At 34.5% G+C, this 20,571-nt stretch overlaps 1 protein-coding gene across 2 annotated transcripts in view; it reads left to right on the top strand.

Annotated features, from left to right (window-relative positions):
* sm (heterogeneous nuclear ribonucleoprotein L) overlaps positions 1 to 20,571 on the top strand; it is a 532,854-nt gene that overhangs the window by 227,410 nt on the left and 284,873 nt on the right. For both annotated transcript variants that reach the window (XM_074169375.1, XM_074169383.1), the window contains exon 5: positions 8,458 to 8,518. In XM_074169375.1, coding sequence (XP_074025476.1) covers positions 8,458 to 8,518 — 61 coding nt within the window. The remainder of the gene's footprint in view (positions 1 to 8,457; positions 8,519 to 20,571) is intronic.

The raw sequence follows: 20,571 nt of genomic DNA on the forward strand, positions 1-20,571 counted from the left end.
AAGAGGTGGAGCTATATGCAACTTTGATAAAATGAAAATATTTTTAAGATATGAAGGTGATCCGGGGTTTCAAACAGTAGTGGGAGAAGATGTTGGTGTTCATCAAAGTACTGTGTCTAAGGTTGTGACGCAAGTTGCTGATCAGATAAAAGAAAAATGCGCACATACGATGAAATTTCCTTGCAGTCCGCCGGATATAATAGCAGCTTGAAAAAGATGGCAAACAAAGACACTTTTCCGTGTGCTATGGGTGTGATCGATTGCACCCACATAAAAATAAAAAAACCACCTCTTCATAGTGATGAATATATAAATCGCAAAGGATATTACAGTATCAACGTTCAAGCAACTTGCAATGCAGATGAGTGGTTTACAAGCGAAGACGCATCATGGCCAGGATCTGTTCATGATTCACGCATATGGAGTAACTCACAAATTTGTAACATTGCTAAAAATGAGTTTAGGATGTCAAATGCATTAATTTTAGGAGATGAAGGTTATGGCGTGCACCGTGGTTAATGGTGCCTTTTAGAAATCCAAGCTCCGGCACAGCTTGCTTATAACAAATTATTTACAAAGGAGCGTGTAATAATTGAACGATGTTTTGGGCAACTAAAACAACGATTTCCGATGCTTCATCGGAAATCGGGTGTCGATTGAAAATGTTCCAAAACTTGTTATATGTTACAGAATGTAGCTAAATGTTTAAATTGATGAACTCGATCCAATGGAGCCCCCAATACAAGATATTTGGGATTCGCTTCCCGTACAAGATATAGATGACATTAGACCAAGTGGGTAACGAAGGCGATCTGAATTAGCAGAAATCATTCTTGCTTTTACTCAAGGTAAGTAAAAGTCGAACAAAACAACGCATTTTAATTTTCATTTGTTAATTTTTTTTTCATAACTTTTACTTTGCAACACTTCACAAATATATTTAAATATTACATATCACTGTAAGTTTTTCCGTTTGCATCGTCAACGATATCATTATTATTTGAAGTCAATTGTTCACTTGGATTTAGCTCCCTCTTCAGTTTTTGCTCCTTCATTTCCAAAACTCTCAGTTGTTTCAGCAAAACTAGCCTTTGTAGTTCGGTATTTGAAAGCTGTTTAGTATCTTTTGTCTGGTATTTTTCAAAAGGGGTAATTTTATTGGATTTTTTTTTCAGGTAGATTTACTCCACTAGCAGTATCATCATTTGTGGTTCTAGAAACAGAAGGCATGCGGATTTTAGCTTCATGACTGCTGCTTGCTATTGTGTCTGTTTGTTTTGTACCGACAGACAATACTCCTAAAATGAAATTGTAAAATAACTTTAACAGAAATATATTTTTTGGTTTTAGATTAAATATACCTTGGCTGCCTTATTTATATTTTTATTTATAAATATTACATCACCTGGACTCTTTGCAAGTACTGGATTTGTATCGCCTTCCATGATTCCGAACAAAATCTTTTCCCAATCCTGCAGAACCATTTTCTTATTTCCAGTTCTATTAATATCAGTCTTTTCTTGAGTCTGGATTTCATAATATTAATTTTTTTGTTGATTTTACTTGTTATTTGTGAACCGAAATTAAGCTTCCATTCTTTTCTCATCACTTCAAGTGCTTCTGACTTTGATAGTCGGACAGCTGGTGTTTGTGACTTGGACAAAAGTACAGGAAAATCACGTAAATATATGCACGAATCCCATTTAGGATTCGCATCCCTCATTACTTTTGTTTTCACTGCTTTTACTCATTGTAACAAGACAACGCGCTAATTAATTGCTCAAATTAAAGGCAATGTGAGAATATTCCGAATCCCTGCTACCTCCTTAACAGGTTCTGACAAGTTTATAGAAATTAAATAGCGAGTATTTACTCTTATGTACTGTGGGCAGATACTCATCACATCGAAATATTTTTATTCATATAAAATGGAGTACAAACTCATACTTTATGCTCATACTCATGAGAACATACTCGGAGTTTATACTCCGGTATTATTCATACCACCCATTGTCGCTTTTCGATGTATCTTCTTCTCTGCTTTTGTGCAACCAAAATTATCCTTTTTGTATCGTATCGTCACGTATGATGAGAAGTGGGTCCTTTACCTTAACAGGAAGCGTTCAGGACAGTGATTGGACACCGACTCGGGCACTTCCTACAGACGAAAACCCAACAGAAAAAGATGATGGTTACTGTTTGGTGGTCAGCGGCTGGTGTGATTCAGTATAACTTTCTGCAATCGAGCCAAACCATCACAGCAGAGCCGAAAATTGCGTAATTAGCAGCCTGCCCTGGTCAAGACAAGAGGTCCGATTCTGTTCCACGACCACGCCTGTCCGCACGTTTCACAAATCACCATCGAAGTTCTGCCTCACCATAGGACGACCAATCAGGACTAGGCAAAAATGTTACGTTGGCAAACGTGCACTCACTCAAATGACGCTTAATTCGACTGAATTGAATGAGTTCAAAGTTGACTCATAAAAACGAAGACAACTTTCGAAACAACCTAATAGGAATTAGTTTAAATAATCTGTCAATCCTAAATATTGATTTCATGCTAGATTATGTTTCACGCTATATTTGTACCGTGACAAACCTCTACAAATTGTCTGAATGTCATAATGTCAACCGTTTCATTTTTTCTTTCAATAAACGTAACTAGCAAACGATGTGTTTGTTCTTGCATTATACCTCATTAATTAATTTAAACATTCCTTGGCGTTCAATCACGACTAAATTTGTTTCTCTGGTCTCACTGCCAAATCACAGATTTCATTTAAGACAAATACCATGCAACTGCTGTTGTAATTGGCGTAAAATGATTTGTTCATCCATAAAGTTATTCTTTCTAAGTAGAACACCTCAGCTGACTTTTTGTTATTTTTTTTATGATCTATTGATGAATTCATTTTTCAGATGTTGTTTTTTATAATAAATTTGAAAACAATAAAGTTTTCGAATGAACAATGAAAAGGCCCAAGGTTAGAGCCATCCCTTGGGATAAAATTTTACGTAATATGTTGAAATTTTTAAACATGACATTGACATATTTCAGGATTTTTCATAAATATTCACAATGACTAATAATGATAATGCATTCCCTTTATACGTTTCACAGTATACAGGGTAATAAAAGGTGACAGTAGGTTGTTTTGAAGGGCGTCGAATAAAATATTGCAGTTCTGGTATTTGGAAAAAGTGCTCGTTTTGAAAATTCACAGGGTATTTCATAAGTGATGAGATTCGTTTCAAAGAATTTTCCTTTTTGTGATTTTACAAAAAACTACGTTTTTATAAAAAAAAGTGTAGAACACCCAAAGATATTTTTGTTTGTTCAAAAGTACATAGCAGAATTGTCGGTCTTTGCAGTATATTCGTGAAAATTTTTTTTTGAAAATCTTGTTATTTTAAAATTGAGCAGAATTCAAAAGACTGTATATCAAAACAACGTAGTGAAACGACAAAGTGGTTAAGGCTTTCGCGGCCGAGGATTTTAGTGTCGTCAATTTTTAGAATTTTTTCCTGACGCCGGTCCGAGTGGCTAGCCACTCGCCGGTCCGAGTGGCTAGCTTCTTCACAGGTTTATACATTCTGGATTGCTATCCGATAACTAAAATTACGCTTTCGTAACGCGTATGTATGCTTTGTCAGGTATTTTGGAGTGGTAATACCTGTACCTGGACTAGGTAATTTGTCGTTAACATTCATTGACTCTTTTCTACCTTCTGTCATGCTATTTGCTATCCTTGAGTTTCATAGAATGGAATTTTATATTCGATTGAGGTCCACAGCTTCTTATTTTCTGTTGAAATTATCCGAATGTTTGTGGATTCCTGTTGCCTCCCGTTACAGTCGGATATGGTATCCCTGACTGGGGGCAATGAGTTCCGCGGTTTCAAACATAATTCTGTGGTTTCCTTCACTGAGTGCGTGTCCTGCCACAGCTGACTTGTCTGTTCGACCATTCTGCAGTTTATTTCATGTTCCTTCGGCCTTTTTCCTGTGGATCTTTTGGTGGTTCCGGTATATACCTTCCCACAAGTGCACGGTATGCGATAGAGCCCTGCTGCTGATAGTGTGTCCCTTTTGTCTTTTGCCGACCTGAGGCTCTGTTGTATCTTCCTAGTGGGTTTGAAAACTGTTTCAATGTCGTGTTTCCCCAAAAGTTTTCCATTTGTGCCTGTGACCCTAGGGATATACGGTAGATACGCGCGTGTAATCATCTGCTCCTTCTCCCGGTTTTGAACTGTATGACTCTTCAGTTTCATCACTTTGTTGATCTGGTACAGTGTATCCATTCGATCTCAAGATCACTCGTAGATGTTCTAGTTCTTACTCTAGATGCTCTGCTTTACATATTCTCTGAGCCCGTTCCGTTAAAGTGGAGATAACTCCGCTCTTTTGACTAGGATGGTGATTCGATAGTGCGTGCAGGTACCTATCCATGTACGTGGGTTTTCGGTGGATTAGTCCAGCAGTCTCCATGGTGAACTTAGGTGTTGAGCGTTCAGGTGGTCTAGGAAAATATTCAGAGCGTAGCGTCTCTTTCATGTTTCCAGATGACGAAGGTGTCGATTGCTTTTTCTTCAAAACGTTCCATTAAGTAGTTGGCTATAACTGGGCTAAGTGGAATTCCCATCGCCAAGTCGTCCAGTTGGTCATAGAAGTTTTCCCTCCATTGAAACATACTCTGATGCTTCAGAGACATGCTCTGAAGCTGAAATAAAATGGAATTGAATGCTCAAAAACACTTCAAATGTTGTATTTTGCATGAGAAAAATGTTTACGAGTGGTGCAAGCTTTTCACAGAAGGTTGCCCTGGACGCCCCAGCACTTCAACAACCGATGAAAATATTAAGAAAGTGAAGAAAATTGTTATGGAGAATCAATCGTGGAGTCACTATTAGGAAAGTTGCTGAGTATTTCGGCAAAAAGTGCATATCAGATCTGCTCCGAGATTTGGAAATAACGCTGACACAAGTGTATTATATCTTCGGGGGGCTACTTTGAAGGGCACACTATTGAAATTGATGATTAAATAAATATTTTTTGAGAATAATGAAAACTCATCTCACTTTTTGAAAAGACAGCGTATATGGTATATCGGTCAATGAAACAATATTTTTCTCGAAGACAAGAATACGACCGAATTGACAATAAAGATATCCTATGCTACTTCGACTTCTGACATTTTAGAGCAGAAGAAAATTAGAAATTTGGATTTCAATCTGTTATTTCCTGAATGGAAGGCTCGAAATAACTTTTGTTTGTTGCAACAAAGATTTTGGAAGACTTTTGGGAGCATTATAATCCAGATGGTTTCTGAAATTTCAACTTAGTTAACATGTATACTTCTCTATTATAAACATGTAATGTTTCTTGAGAATTGAGCATCACTATTTCTGGCGATTTTTTTAGTTCCAAAACAGTTTTCAATAATAAGAGTCTACAACTGTGATGAGTTTGGATTGACAAGCAACTCGCGTTGTTCTGTCATAAATTTTTGATAGCAAAATTCCACGAGTCTGCTGCTCAAAAATAGGCATTAATACATACTCGTACACATAGTTGGGTATTACCAAGAAACCGAAATAATTTTCAGGTCATAACATAACATTTTCAATTCCATAAAGGGATGAAAGCTCACCTTGGAGAAACTGACTTATTTGAAATTCTCAATCAAAGAAGACCTTGTTTTGATGTCTGTTTTTCTGATTAATTTTTTCCTTGTATCTCCGTGATCATGCACTGTACAACATGATCAAAATATTGGAAAGGCGATATGATCTTTTTTCCAATATCCTGAAAAGTTATTAATACCGTTGTAGGCGCAATAACAAAATTGAATCGGCATATTTTGGTGAAAAAATTCGCTCGCATATTCAGGCCGTGTTGATTTTACAAGAATAGAAAATTGTTTTGAATGGCATTCCTTGTTTATGTGTTGGCTTGGAATGATTCATATTGCAGATGATGAAAAACGAAATGAGTATTCCGTATTTACGGATTTGCTCAAAAAATGACGGAATTTTTCCGTTTAATGAATCGTTTATTTAGGCGAAGAAAAATTAGAACGAACAAAAGATTTATCGCCGTGATCACATCCATCACTTTTTGGATCTCGTCCACATATCTTTTGATTAATCTTCAATGGACCTTAACGATATACAGCCATAAATTTTGAATACATGTAGTAAGGAACACAATAATTTATTATTTTTATCAAGTGTACGGAACTTAGTATAATAAGTAATCTTGATAAATGATGTTAGAAATTCCTCTTCGAGATTCAAACCTGATTCAGATTTTATATTGAATAATTTCATATGAGGTGTTTATAATCCTCACTCATATACAAACATTAAGAATTTGAAATGAAAATAAGAAAAAGATTTCAGAGTAAGTTACTTCAAATCGTTTCAATTGTTAGTATCCACAATTGAAACGTCCTGAAATATTTTGCGTTGAAATCTTTTTCTTATTTTCAATTGTTTATTTGTATTCATTTTCATCTTGATGTTTTACTATGTTTTTACAGTATTTTTCGATTTGTTTTCATTTACGAATGAGCGTTTTTACAATTTTTTGCTATTCATTTTTGCTTTACTTACTTTAAAAACATTTTTTCAATAGATCGATTTATATATTTAAAATATGTTTTTTCCGTTAACCAGATATCGCACCCCTACGAGCGACAACCCTCAGAAGTCGAAACTTTAGCGAGCTAAGTACTAACGAGGTCTTACCTTTTAACGTGTGATTCCTAACACGATGCGTTAAAAGTATAACTACATGGGATTACTTCCTTCACATCATTTTCTTTTACTCCACTCTCATTCATTGTTGCTTCCAGTACATTCTCGAAATACGATATTTCTCGAAATTCCTAACTTCATCAGTTTAGAAATATAGTGTAATACTACTTATTCAGTGTACGGAGACTTTGTGCTGTCTCAAAGTACTTTTTTAAAAACGACTTCTTGAAGTATCGGTCTTTGCTTGTATAATCTTGCTCGTATAATCACACATGATCTAAGTGTGACATAAAGCAATTTTTTCGCCACTTTACATATTTTTAGTGAAGAACATTTGTTTTCACTTCCTGAAATAATGTTTTTATTTTTGTGTTTCAAAACGAAATTGTTAGTTCAATGATTAAGTTTGACGTTTGAGAACATATTTTGGAGTAAGAAATATGCAAGATCTACTTCTGATTGAAAATACTTGGAACAAAATGTAAAGTTATGCTTATCCGTGATTGACCTCGAAGGTATTGAATTATGAATTTAGTCAACTGTTATTGGTTCGAAGATGTGATTTATAGATCATTATTTGCGTATCAGTTTGTTGAGAAGAATTGGCCGATACTTGATGAAAATCCATATTAAAAAAACTAATTAATACAGTTTATTGTATATAAAGGGTTTTATAAAAACCACGACACGTGTTTCGCTATACAATAGCTTTCTCAAGCATAAACCGCTTGAGTTTTTTTTGTATCCGTTTGTAAACGACTTATTGTTCGTGTTTATTTTCTTTTTCATTCCTCTAATAATTTCTGAATCGCTATAATCAATAAAACATTTGGCATTGTTTTTATCTGAATTGTTATTTTTGTTAAATTTTATACCCAACATCTGACCTTTAAGATCACTCACCATATAAACTAATCAGCTTCGTTGAGAAACTGGGTTTATTTTCGAGTTTGAATAGGTGTGAGCCACAATAAACCCTTGCGGGTTATGGTGGAGCGTCGAATAGACCCACTCACTTTTGACCTAACCTAAACTACCTCAATTTCATTTTCCCGTTTCTCCTTCCATGACTTTCAACTTTTTGGAACTTTCCATTGGAAAATCACTATGTATTCATTTGAATTTAATTCAAGCAATTCATTGAGTCAAAATTATTATTGTTCACTCACAGGCTTTATTTTTTTCAAGTGCGGAATATCTGATAATAAATTGATGGATGTAGCCGTTACTACGTGGTAAGAAATCAACATGAAAAGTGAGAATAAAAGTTTTATTTCTCATTTTTTATGTCTTATAATAATTTGAATGCATCATACAAGTTTCCATGAATGTGGTTTAATTTAATTGCTTTTGTGATTCAACAAAATTGTAATATGATTATTTCAATGCTTGGATTGATTTTTCTTTTTCTTAGTTCATATTTAAGTAATAACAGTAATTTGAGAAGCGAATGAAATACTTTTCAATTAACAGTTCATCTAGACACTAGAGGAAGGCACTGAAAAATTAATATAGTAATTTATTTCATCACTATATTACTTGAGGAATCATTTCTTTGTATGAGATGAATAATTCTCACAGTTTTCTGAAGTAACGAGAAAATCTCAGAGAAAATATGCCACTAGTGCTTTTTTTCCTTGTTCATTGTTATCGTTGAAGGAATAGACTGTGAATAATGTTTTTTATTTTGTTACAGCCGGAGAAACTAAATATACACAAGAATGACTCAGAGAGTTGGGACTACACCGTTTCATTATGTAAGTACAAGAAACCGTTATTCGAGTATGAACCATTCTTCATGACATTGCACATCTTGTTCACTACTCTCACACATATAAGTATATAAGTAACTTACAGGTCATCCGTCGTATATTGCAGCAATTTGACTCGAAACCATAACGATGTGCAGCTCTGAATTTTCGCCCCCTTCTTGTCCGTCTCTTCAGTTTTCTCTTTGATGTCCTTTTCAATTTGATGAGAATTCTTAATCCAATTTTTAAACTACTTATTTTCATTTGACCAGTATGTACGAGTTCCGCTAGATCTTTTGAAGATATTTATGTCGTTTCACTAAATGTCTGTCTATGATATCAAAATCTGGAGTTTCACCGGTAGATATATCCGAAATAAACATAGAAGGGCTGAGAGGTTTTAAATCACCTTCATCCTAAATATAAGTTGAAGGCTTACATAATGATCATCTTTATCATTTATAATGACTAATTTTCTTTTTCCAGGACAAATCTATGCACTCGTTTTTTGTTTGAGTATAAAATCAAAGTAGTACACCATCAGCTGATAGTTCCGCATTTATAGAGTCGGACAATTGAGTTACGAAATTTTATTTTCATAAAGTTCAATTGATATTGAGCCCAGTATGTCCAACTTCGCGAAATGAGCTGACTCACATTTCATTTCACTCTACCCCCTGGACTAACTTTTCGATTATAATTTTCAAATTGAAGCCAATCAGTTGTAAATTCATATTTGAGCAATTTCATGAAGAACGGGAAAACACGCCTCGTTCATTAAATATATTGAAGTGGAAAGGAAGCGAACGAATTTTGCAGAATATATTTTATTTTCATGAAAATTTGTTTCCTGTTTTCATATAATGACTGCTCTATACTCGAAAGATATTGAACAGTTTCATTTGATTTTTTCCACGCAATTTTCCATGAATTTCGTTCTGTTCATCGATAACGCCATTGATTATTCATTTACCAATTGTTTATAAACTGAAGTACATCCTGTTGTGTTTTAATCACTGAATTTAAATTGAGCTTGCCAATGTTTGTTTTAATTGATCTATTTTAATTATGAATATTTGTGCTTTCAAAATTTCTAATGCAGATGGGAACACTTAGTAGCTATTTCCGAACTATTTATAAATACACAGTAAATTGATAGATCCTGATTGGATTTTTAACATTCCTTCATAATTGAAATTCAAAAAAGTGTATGTGGAAATTTATCTCATTTTATTTGATTTGGAAGTTTTTATACAGGGTTTTGAATTCAACTGTAGGTTATAAAAACTGCTAGGGTGACATATTATTATGTGACTTGTCAATTCAGCGTTATTTCCGTACAATATAGGGTGGTTTGTCAAAAATATATGGCAAAGCAGACCTACCAGGAAAAACTCCGGGGACTCCGTTTGTAAGGGAAGCAAGTTTTGACCTGAAACCAAACCATTGCAAATTATTTTACTCTCTGAGCGGAAGTGTCGTCCCACCATTTTTTTAATGGGAATGGTGGTGGAGTCACACCACTCAGAATAAAGAGGGACAGGGTAAAAATCCAGTGTTCACTGAAGCCACAAAGGTACAGCAAGCGCCAAACGTGATGGCGAGCTCACCCCCATGCGCACAAACTCATTTTTAATGTAAACCCACTACAGCTTTTGCAAGACATACAAATGCTCTGTACAGAGGCGTATCATTACTTGTCCTCCAATGCCCAGGTATGAAATACCTAGATCCTTGCTTTCATACTTGAGCACAAACTAGTAACATGAAACTATAATACAGAGAAATATACAACAACAACTATTAGGTAAATTAACTTAAGTAATATGTGATTCTTCCATCTATATACATTATTTCATTAATTCAAACTGTGATTATTTTCAAAACCATCAGACGAATTGAGGAAACGCTTCCTAAATTTCTATCGAATATATGAGAAGATTTTTTTTCAATTCTTGAGGAATTCCTTTGTAGAGTGCGTGATTCAATATGAGGAAGCTCGTTTAAATAACTCAGTTCTGTGAGTTGGTTTTTTCCATAGATAACTTGAAGATTTGTGAATGATAATATTATGAAACAGATATGTCGAGTGTACCTTTCTCGTATAGGCCATGTTCAGCCATTGAATTTCAGAAAGCTCATAAGAAATTCTTTGCCTTCTCCTCATTGCAAATATTAGACGCACACGAGTTCTGCATGACTTGTGATAGTCGGACATCTTTAATAGCTAACTATAATATTGTACTTGCTTTGCTGAATCATCTCGATGTAGTTTTAGGTATAAGTGAATTCTGTAACATTCCAAACTTTCCACTGCAAGCACTCGGTCGGAAAAAAGTATTTCCTTTTTCATATTTTTCTCTTGGTTTCTCACACGAACCCAATTGATCAAGATTTTTATTCATTGATTCGGTTCTAAAAAGGTATAAGAACGGCCGGTATTCACAAGATTCCCTGTTGGTGACTTAATTCACATCGGAACTACCAAACGCAATATCAACACCAGGAAACAAGAACACAAGCATAATTGTCGCCTCATATGATCACAGAAATTCTGCAGGAACGGACCATAATAATAAATTACTGCTGCCTAGTCGAATTCAACGTATCACCACGCATGCATTCATATGGAGGCCAACAGAATAGTCTAGATCTAAAATACATCTCACCATCAGTATAACTATTATGATTTCAAATATGATTCCGTAACTTTGAATTGTAAAAACAATCGATTTAAAATTTCAAATATATGAAAGAAGATATATTATTTAAATTTACCTTAGAAGTTTCTTTCATATTTTCGATCTGTACTCGAATTTGCTCTCTGTTAAAATGTATTACTCCTAATTAATTTTACGCCGCAATGGAGATTACAAATAGTTTATTTAACTGCAACCTTGTTTTCGTATGTAATTTTGGACTCTGTGAAAAATCTGGCAATTAAAATAATGCCCCACAAATGAATCACTTCGTCGAAAATACACTTTCAGCTGTTTTCGTTTGCAAACAATATCATTCTGTTAATTGTTGTAGTTCCGCTTCAGTTTAGTCGGACCTGCCAGTAAATTGAATTGTTGGACGAAACGTTTCATTGGTGTCCTATTAATTTGCCTTACTTTTAAAAAAATGTGATAGATCTATAAGTAGAAAGAGGTATTGATTTCATATTTTTTTGGCGATATTATTGATGTAATTAAATTAACGGTGTTCATCTTTTCATTTGTGAAGAAAAATGTATAACAATAACTCATTCATTTCACTTGACATATTTCTCATGGGAATATATCTCTGAATTACAAAAACGAGGAAGAGTGTTACAAACTATGTTTGAATGTCAAAAATTCGATCATTCACAATTTAAGAGCCGTCGGTAAATAGCTGTTTTTGCCTACATGGCATCATCAGTACCGGGCAGCCGGTCCTCGATTGAAAAAAAAAACCGTGACCCAATCGGTCATCTTCAGTTTAGACAGATTGGAGCCTAGCTTCCTTACCCTTTCGGCTGGTGTTTGTCATAAGGACAAATGGGCCATGACTGAATGGTGGCGGCGGTATGAAAATCCTTAGACATCAGTATCGCCCTTCACGGTGTACCCCTTCCTGGCTGGGATGAGATGGATAAAAAATTGTTCACCTGTTAACGGGGGACATGAGGACCTCGTTCGACAGAGTGTCGGGGCCTTCTATATCAGGAGGGGTCGTCTACAGCATAGTCTATAGCTTCCCTAACTAACGGTACAAACCGTGAAAAACCAAGACAAGTATTTACTTCATAAAAATTACTGTGTGAACGCAAGCGAGATATAACTACCTATTGGTGTGACACCCAATAATAGGGGAGCCCAAGCGGGGATTTCGGGATTTACTAAAGCGCGGCAGATTAATATACCTTGTACCTGGTTAAGTACCTCCACCAAATATGATGAGCGTTAATTAGCCGTTTCCGGAAAATATTCAACAGATCAACCTGAAAATTCCCTAGTATGCATAAGTCAATATGACCTTCACGCCTAAAATATTTTAGACGAAGCAGCGTTGTCGCTTCTACTATAAAGTAGCGGCTTCTTTGATTTTTCAAATGGAACTCCCCGTATATAATATCATATTATGATTCATTATCACTTTGTCAACAAATTCATATACTATTTTCCTATACCTATCTATTACCGTTTGAAGATATAAATTAATTTCGAAATTTTTTTACCAAACATGAACTTTTATAAATGCTGATAATCTTGAACTCTCTTGCACTAAAACGATCAAATTTGAAATGGAGTGGAGTGATACTATGAGGATCTTCACTGCGAGTCATATTTTCATTTGCCTCATACAGGGTCTTCAAAAAATGCAGATACTTTGATCTCATGAAAAAATGAGTGGAACTCAATTTTTTCAAATGGAACACCCTGTATATTTCAACATTTTTGAGCTCTACATTCAATTTTAGATTAACTCTGTTCAGATAATACTATTTCTATTTTGAACCGTTTTCGAGATAAACTGTTTTGGTAAAAAAAAATATCGAAATTAATTTATATCTTCTAAACGGAAATAGATAGGTATATGGAAATAGTATATGAATCTGTTGACCAAGTGATAATGAATCATAATATGATATTATATACGGGGTGTTCCATTTGAAAAATCAAAGAAGCCACTACTTTATAGCAGAAGCGACAACGCCGCTTCGTCTGAAATATTTTAGGCGTGTAGGTCATATTGATTTATGTATACTGTGAAATTTTCAGGTTAATCCGTTAAATAGTTTGTCAGAAACGGCTAATTAACGCTCATCATGAAAAGCCCTGTATAAGGCCGCCTGTGAGGGATAAAGGATCATATTAGTAAAAAAAATTGATCATCAGAAATTCTCGAGCGCGTCAGATTGAGGAAGGGTGAGTTAATTACCTGCTAAAAAGTGTATATTCCAGTAATCTGACGAGAGAGTGACGTAAAAAAAGGGGAGGGCAGCAAAGTTGTAGAAAAGTAACGTCATTTTGACATTCTCGAGCGTAGCAAATTTTTTTTTATTTTGAAGGAAATACTTTAAAGATAACGAAAAATATATAATCTGACGATTTCCGCTAGCCGAAATAACAAAAATTCGTCGATATAAAGTTCAATGCGTGCAGCTGTGTGATACCTATATTTCCCTCTCCGAGTTTCTATTCCTCTATTCTCTATTCACTTTTTTCTATCTATTACTCTCTCACTCCGCCCCCACTCTGAATTCTGTTGCCATGACGCCATCACAGCTGATCACAAAGACTCGTTCGTGATGAAGATGATGATTAATGAATCAATTAGTTGATGGATGTAGCCGTTACTACATGGTACGAAATCATAATGAAGAGAAGAGAAATTGAACTTTATATGTTTTTTACCACTTTTATTTGTAACTAACTAATTTATATATTGTATAAGTTTGAAAATGTCCTTATAGGACGAAACTGCAGTAACGTTAGTTACAAATAGAAAGTTTCATTTCTCTTTTCTTCATTAATTAATCAATTGATTATAAAAAATATTTTTTTTGAGCATTTTCTACAGTGTTCTACTTAAAAAACAAACACTTATTCATTTGCATGCTATTTCCTGAGCTTTTCAATGAATCAAGTAATAAAGTTCAATGAATGAAAAAAAAATTTAAAAAAAATATTGTTTTTGTCAGATTAAGCGAATCCCTCTAGATAATCGTCAGAATATGAAACTGCACGTCTAAAACATAAAGATGAACCTTATATATTTTAATCTGACGCGCTTGAGTATTTCAAAATGACGATTTTTTTTGCACATTATAATAATGGCCGCGAGTTCGCGTTAGATCGAAATCTACAGATTATTAAATGAGAGCTTTTTTTTGTTGCACTCAACACCCCCTTAGAAAATCTGACGCGCACGATTAATTTTTTTTTCTTTTCACTTTAAACCCTTAAGTACAACCACCCACATCATCCAAACGATCAGATTAACATACCAACATTATTACAAGTCAACTTGCCAAGTTTTTATATCGGCGTTGGTGGTTTAACCAATCTTTTAAATATACAGCTGTGACAGCAGAAATTTGGGAAGCTTTCTTGGAATGTCATCGAAAAACGAATCCACATGTTATTCTTAAAATGAACAGTTTAATAGATGACTATTATTCCGACCATTCTATCTAATTTCTTTTTTATATTTACATTTTATTGTTTTCAGCTATTTAATGAGAGATATAAGTCGCAACTGACATAGACCTAGATTTTATCTACACCAAGTCCTTGGATTAATTCACATTGTATAGCTTTATCTATGAGAACCTTCTTTACTTCAGATAATGAAATATATATTTAATTATTTGGTTCATTTATTGAAATTGTGAAGTGTCTTCAATTATTTTGTTCGAAATAGTGTTTTCCGAGTTTCCGAGAAACTGTCTTTGCTATTAAAACTATGTGAACATAATTATGTTGGATTGTGCTACACTTTCACAGAGGAAGCTGATGCCTGTATGTTCTTTGACTTGAATTCTACTTGGTTACTGTCACCTCAAGGTGCATTTCCTTGAGATCTTCATTAAGACACGAAACTTGTCGTCGGAGTTTTCTAATGGTAGCTGATGTTCTGGCATTAAACTAAAAACAAGAGACAAGTGTGCTGCCGTCAGTAACGCAATGTATTGAATATCTAATTCTTCCATATACAGTAAAAAAAGGAGTAAGTGAAAATATGGATCATCATTATACCCTTCGTCAATATGTTTCCACTATTCCATATTTTTCCCGAGTTTAGTCAGCTCTTTTCACTGTTGATAATATAGTATGAAACTTTTTAGGCATCATATTTAATAAGGGTCTGTTTATTATTTTCCAACTAGACGATTTCTGGAAAGTAAATCGAACATATACATTTCTCTGTTCAATTGTCTCTCCCCAATGTAAATTTATTGAAAAAGTTTCGGTAATGAACTGTGTAGTCCCTAATTAGTTCTATGTTCTGTAGATGCATGTTTTTCTTCCCTCGTTTTTTAACCTGAGTCAGGGGATGAAGAATAAAAAAATAATTGGAGAGAACTTGAATCGATCATATTGTAAATATTTTGTTAACTACTCATATTCTTGAACAATGTCCCGAATGTTTCTCTGATAAGGGAACTGACAAATCGGATTTGAGGACTTCATGTAGTTTATGGAGTATTATTTTCTAGATAATATAAATATGGAGTGGAGAAATTATACTGAGAATCCGAATTCAGCATTACATTTCTTCACCAGCTCCAAGCACTTCTCATCTATTGATGATTTTTTTGCTAGATTCGTCATGTAGACATGAGAAACTGTATGTATGGTTCTCTTGTACGCTATGGGATAAGTAAAAGTATTGACCTTTCTTTTTTCTGCATCTAAGACCTTATTTGTTTCATACATTTATGCATTACAAGAGTAACAAATGAATGATTTCTTCGTTTTTTTACAAGTAACCTTTCCGTTTTGTTCTTTAAATCTTCGTCTTTCAGTAACATATGATTGAGATATTTTTCATTGAACGGTTTACAAAAGTGCAATGAGTTTTATTTTACAATAGCTTTTTCAGGCGTGTTCAAAAAGTGACCCTATAATCACCTTTTATCAAGTATTGGCCACTTCTATCGCATGAAGTAGAGATGGTTCAAATCCTACCTGGAAATTATTTTTCACCAAGGCATTCAAAAATTTTATATCATAAGAATTGTGGCAAGTCCTCATTTTTTATTGCCATTTGTTAATTTTTACGAGTTTACTATGATATTCGTATAATTTTGTACCTTTTGTTTTTTTGAGGATAAAACAGAAACACTACAGGAGCGGTCCCGGGCGAAAGTATCGATTCACATTGGATTTGAATCGCTGGAGATTAAATCCATTTGGAAAAACGTTCTCAGGAAGTTTATTCTGCACATAAACGCAGTTCTCCAAATGAAATAGTTTTTAAACAGTGAAGTTCGAGGAGTACTGAGTTGGACCTCAAAACGATGAGCAGTCACATTTCATCGCGTATTTCTGATGTACCGCTCTTGGTGGAATTAAGTGTGTCAAGTCATTTGAACACTTTCCGTGAAAGTATCTATAGAAGAGAGACGAATCCTTAACCTTCCTTCGATGTTCCAGACTGTCAAGGTTGTAAGTGATCTTCGCGTCTCCAATTAGGCGGATAGCTTTTTTCTGGATGGAATCCAGCAGCTTCAGGGTATGATCAAGTGTTGAGCTCCATACAGGAGTTTAATACTGATCTGAGCTTTATGTAGAAAAAAAATCTGAGGTGTGTACACTTTTTTGGTTCGGAGCAGTGGTCAAAGCTTTTGAGAAGCAGCCTTTGTTATTCCAGCGATATGATCGTTCCAAGACGTATTGGTTGTCCATTTTAACCCCAAACAAACTTATCGATCGAATGTGGCAACATGACTGGTAAAGACGTGTTAACGAGTGCTCCGAGAAATATATGTAAAAAGTGCAAGAAAAATGTGTTTAATGGGCCTAAATGCTCCATTTGTGAACGTTTATATCATCCTAGTTGTGCGAAAAGTACGGGCTATATAAAAATCAATGGAGTTGATTCTATAAAGTGTTGTGAGGGAGAATCAGCAAAACCGGATATAGATACTGATATTGCATTCTTTGATGCTTTAGAAAATGTAAGTACGGAAAACAAAATAGATATTCAAATATTCAATTACGTCGTGAAACAGAAGGATATTATAATTCAAGAATTACAAGAAAAGGTGAAAATGTTGAAAGAATACTTGGACGTATTGAACGAGAATCGAATAAAAACCCATCAAAGTACAGACATGACTGCTTCAAAAACTTCTTATACAAAAAATATCGATTCAGATACAATGAATGAGTCGACCAAATCATCCGGTGATGATAGTAAAATAATTACCAGCGTTGCCAATATAATACCAATAGCAGCAAATGATAGAAAACAATCAACGTCTTCCCTACAACAAGGCAAAAATGTAATGAACTGATACAGTTAGCACCGGAAACTGCTTCTATTGACAAGAACTCTCCGACTTCGGCAGGTAGTGTTTTACGAGAAAATAAATTAGATGACCATTATTCAGACTGGAAGAGAGTATCCTACAAACGCAACAAAAACCGTTTTGTTGTTGGTGACAATGGTGACACAAGCATTAAAGGTGTCTCTAAGCATGTCCCACTACATGTCACAAGAGTGGATCCGATGACAAAAATTGACGAATTCAAAGAATTGGTGACACTCGTTTTTCCTGAGGTCGCCTGTGAGTTAATTACCACTAAACACCCAACCCTTTATAGTTCATTCAAGGTCACGATTTATGAACAACATTTCCGTAAGGCTATGGATCCCAGTGTATGGCCCAAAGGTTCTTACGTGAGTAGGTTTTTTCAGAAACGCCAAACGAGAAATCATACACCAAACTAATGTTTTATTCAGACCTATTTCTACTCAATGTATGCAGTTTGAATAGTTCTACTATAAATCAAATTGAAAATCATGTTCTAGATTGTAAGTTTTATTTCATTTGTTTAACTGAAACATGAATTCGGCTGAAACAGACTTCAAACACATAGGAGGTTATACACTTACAAGTTATTTTTGTAGAACTTTTTATCGTAATGGTGGTGTTGCACTTTTTGCTCTTGATGAGTTGAATTGCTCAGAAATTAAATTAAATGAATTTTGCTGTTGAGATATCTGGGTTGCACTGTAAAAACTACAAGGGTATGTCTGTTGTGGTACTAGTCTGTTACAGATCTCCGGAAGGAAATTTTAATATTTTTCTGATGAGATTTTATTTATATGCCTGGTAAAAATATTATTTTAACTGGAGATTTGAATATTGATGCAACTGAAAACTCTAGGGATGCTAATGCCTATCGTAATTTGATAACTCTTTTGTCAGGTTTTAATTTACGTCAGGTGGTCGAGTGGTCAACACGCATAACCTACCATTCTGAAACCATTATAGATCAAATCTATACTAATATATCTAACCCTACTGTATGTGTTCTGGACAATACAATTTCTGATCATCGAACTGTATTATTTGAATATGTTGAGACTGTCTCACCACTAAAGATGGAGGTACCACAACCCCGCAGAAGTTTCAGTGCTAATAACGTAAATAGATTCATTCAATCATTAGAGAGAGAGTTTTGGAATGACGTGTACAATTTTTCCAATGTCGAAGACGCATATAATACTTTCAACGACATTTTTGTTTACCACTTCAACATCTGTTTTCCGCTCAGAAGGCATTATGGTTCAAAAAATTCCAATAAATTGTGGATTGATGATAATGTTAGGAAGTCGAGCATTAAACTGAAGGATTTATTTCTATTTAAATGTAGTTTTCCCGACCTGAACGAAGCTTATGCATCTGCAAAGAAGCAACATGAATTGTTATTAACAGAAACTAAGCGATCCTACTACCAAAGTAAAATATTTAATGCAAACAATCCTGCAAAAATGGCTTGGAATATAGTACGAGAAAACATTCCTTTAATAATATCTCTATCTCGCATGAAAATCAATCTGTTGAAGACCCAGAGAGAATCAGTAATTTATTTAACGAATTTTTCATAAATATGCCAATCAAACTTCTCAGTGAACATGGGCCTCAAAGGACAGCTCAACTCCCCGAACCTGAAATAATTATTACAGTTGATGTCGAATAAATTGAAGAATAAAGCCTCGTCGGGGCCACTTATCTAGTTAATCTTTCTTCCACTTGTGGATGTTTTCCATCTTTATTGAAAATCGGCAAAGTCATCCCAGTATACAAAAAGCAAAATCCAGCAAATCTTAAGCCTATTACTGTCACATCCTGCTTTTGTAAGGTTTTTGAATATTCTTATCTCCAAAGACTTTTTGCATTAAATCATGGCATCTTCTCAGATAACCAACATGGTTTCCTGCCTGGAGACTCGACTCAGAGTGCGGTGTTGTCATTTTATGAAAAATTGATCAAAGCAATCGAATCAGGTGAGTGCCTAGTTGGGATCTTCTGTGATCTCAGCAGGGCATTTGACTGCGTTCAGCATGAGGTATTCTTGTCTAAATTGTACAAATATGGTATTCGTGGAGTTTCACTCGACTGGATACGGAGTTTCTTAACACACAGAAAACAATTTGTTAGTATATCTTCCACTGAATCTGCATATCAAAATATCTCAATGGGCGTTCCCCAAGGCTCTGTTTTATTTTTATTCTACACGAATGACATGGAAAATATCGAATCTTCTGCCAGCTTTATTAGATATACAGATGACACCAATATATTTGTCTCTGACAAATGTGAAAATACCTTGAAACAAAAGTGTACGACTGCGGTTGGTAACCTTATTTCATGGTGTGATCAGAAGTGGCTCTATTTCAATAGTAATAAGACAAATATAATACGATTCCACAACTACCAAAAACAATGTGAAACTGTAACAATAAAAACTGATGAAACTTGATTGAGCCTACTTTATCAGTTAAATTTCTTGGAATTACTATAGACTCTGGTTTAAACTGGAAAGAACATTGTACCAACTTGATCTCAAAATTGAACTCATTATGTTTTATGTTCCGAAATCTTAAGAACATTTTGTTACGTGAACAATTAATCGTATTATATCATGCACAAGTAGCCTCCCGATTACGATATGGCATATATTTCTGGGGTGTGTCCACTCGAGCACCAGACGTATTTATTGTATAAAAACGCATTTTAAAAATTATTTGCGATACCTCAAGCAAAGCATCTTGTAGACCGATTTTTAAAGTATCAAAAATTTTACTACGATGAATTGCGCTGATTTCCACATTCCCTACTGTAAATATGTTGTATCTTCGAAATCTTCTGAATATTTGAGTCTGAGGATTTTTAATAAACTGCCTGAAGAAATAGTTAGTTGGGCCAATATTTCTATTTTTAAAACCCGCTTGAGGAAATATTTACTCGACAATGCTTTTTATACATTAGATGATTTTTTAATTTTTTAGATCTTCAGATTATAAGTGACTATTGCTATATGTTTTATCATCTTTGGGAAAAATAAATGTAT

The sequence above is a fragment of the Leptinotarsa decemlineata genome, unplaced genomic scaffold (genome assembly GCF_025532065.1).
Source record: "Leptinotarsa decemlineata unplaced genomic scaffold, Ldec_3_MD MMD2_P_RNA_scaffold_11, whole genome shotgun sequence".
NCBI lineage: Eukaryota > Metazoa > Arthropoda > Insecta > Coleoptera > Chrysomelidae > Leptinotarsa > Leptinotarsa decemlineata.